Raw genomic sequence first — 1683 nt, 5'->3', positions numbered from 1 at the left:
TCCACCAGCTGGCTCAGCGCAAATTGGTCTGCAATCGGGGTCTCTGCAAATGCTCGAGCCTGTTGCTGAGCTCCATGTTGGAGCTGCTGTAGGACGTCCTGAATACGAGCGTCAACGCGATGCTCCAGAGCCAACGGGTCGCCGTAAGTCTGCTGGATGGCGAGGACAAGCGCGTTGCACCGTACGTTGCCTCTTCTTGGGCAGCCGCAACACGTTGCTCGACGAATCGCCGCTGCTCTTCTCCATACCGAGACTGTAGATGCTGGAGCTCGGCCTGATACTCTGCGATACTGTTCGCTTGTGCAGACACATGGGCAAGAGCCCCCCCAAGGCGTTCACCATCGACACGATAGTGTTCCGGCAGCTCGATGATCGGGGAGGTCATGGTGGTCATCCATCGGTAGTGAACTCGAGTTGAAGTTGTAAGATGCTGGAAGCGCAGGCCTAAATCTTAGGTAGCCAGAATAGGTTTGGCCAATGAAGTGCGATAACGTGAGCCAATGAGAGACGATGATTGATGGAACGAACCGAGTTCTCTCCCAGGTTTGGTTCGGTGACTTTTTGCGGGAACCGGGCTCCCTGCCCAGTTCGGGTTCGTAAAAGACAGTAGAACCGTGGTTCAGGTTCGGTTCGACCCAGGGATGCGGTTCCCTTGGACAGCCAGCGAGCGAGTCATAAACCACAGTATTGTCCATCAGATGAAGAAGCGGGTTAAACGACACGTTAGAACGCAAATGCGACCTCCCGTGAAAAAAACAACAACTCATGAAGTGGAGAAACAGAAGTCAGAGCGATTCATGGGTCATGAGGCAACAGAGCCAATCCACAAAGCAACCTTGGGGCACACCAGAACTCACTAACGGACTACCAAGTATGGGTCACATACCGAATGGCGGCACAACAACTCAACTTGTACTATGCAGGTCCAAACGACATAGTCGGATGCTTTCCCAATACCAGTTGCAGTAGACCTCAAAGCGAGTTACTGAGTATATCGGTGAATTGTAAGTCAAGGATCAAACGCAAGGTGACTTCGGCGAATGCCACATCTTTGATCAACTATCTCATAGAGGGTAGCGCACTGAGTGAAATGAAAAACTAAGCAATGGTCACGAATTCGCTAGGTCTCTTCGTGGGCTGCCGTGCCTTTGGCGAGTCATTGAGTCTTGCCCGCAGAGACTCGCATAGTGACGATTCGCTTAAGCCACAGGGGGGTTTCCAGGCAGCTCCGCTTCATCCGAAGGCGACGAGTCGAAGTCCGCCACAGGTGCAGTCGGTGTCGCCTCCAAGCTACGGCGCGCACTGTCACGACCACGACGTCGACCCGGACCAACACTGGGAGATTCGCGGTGCGAGCTGCGGGGCACAGGGCGGTTCACGCGCTCACGGTGAACAACGAAAAGTGTGGCGAGGCGGTTGCGACGGTTCTCTCGGTAGCGTCGCTGTATCTCTCGGCGTTCACTGCGAATACTATCGCCAATCTCGGTCAGACGCTGTAGGTAGCGGGCATAGCTGTCACCGTGTTCACGGCGAAGAGGGTTTGCGCGAATATGGAAATTCGTCAACGCCACACAGACTTGGAAGTAGACATCATAGTTGTCTTCGTCCCAGCGATACTTGTCGGCACATATCGACCATAGAGTACAGAGACGACCAAAGTAGTTTTCCACTATAATGCGGTCA

General features: G+C 53.8%; 2 protein-coding genes across 2 annotated transcripts; both read right to left on the bottom strand.

Annotated features, from left to right (window-relative positions):
• Positions 1-13: 13 nt before the first annotated feature.
• Positions 14-385, bottom strand: PPTG_22211 (hypothetical protein; the record flags this gene model as incomplete). Its single annotated transcript, XM_008902382.1, has 1 exon — positions 14-385. The coding sequence occupies one exon, from the start codon at positions 383-385 to the stop codon at positions 14-16; it is 372 nt and encodes a 123-aa protein (XP_008900630.1).
• Positions 386-1199: 814 nt separating this feature from the next.
• Positions 1200-1594, bottom strand: PPTG_22210 (hypothetical protein; the record flags this gene model as incomplete). The annotated part of the gene is made up of 2 exons (XM_008902381.1): positions 1200-1461; positions 1578-1594. The coding sequence occupies 2 exons, from the start codon at positions 1592-1594 to the stop codon at positions 1200-1202; spliced, it is 279 nt and encodes a 92-aa protein (XP_008900629.1).
• Positions 1595-1683: the final 89 nt, after the last annotated feature.

This window comes from Phytophthora parasitica (genome assembly GCF_000247585.1).
Source record: "Phytophthora parasitica INRA-310 unplaced genomic scaffold supercont2.13, whole genome shotgun sequence".
NCBI lineage: Eukaryota > Oomycota > Peronosporomycetes > Peronosporales > Peronosporaceae > Phytophthora > Phytophthora nicotianae.
This window is presented reverse-complemented; position numbering and strand designations above follow the sequence as displayed.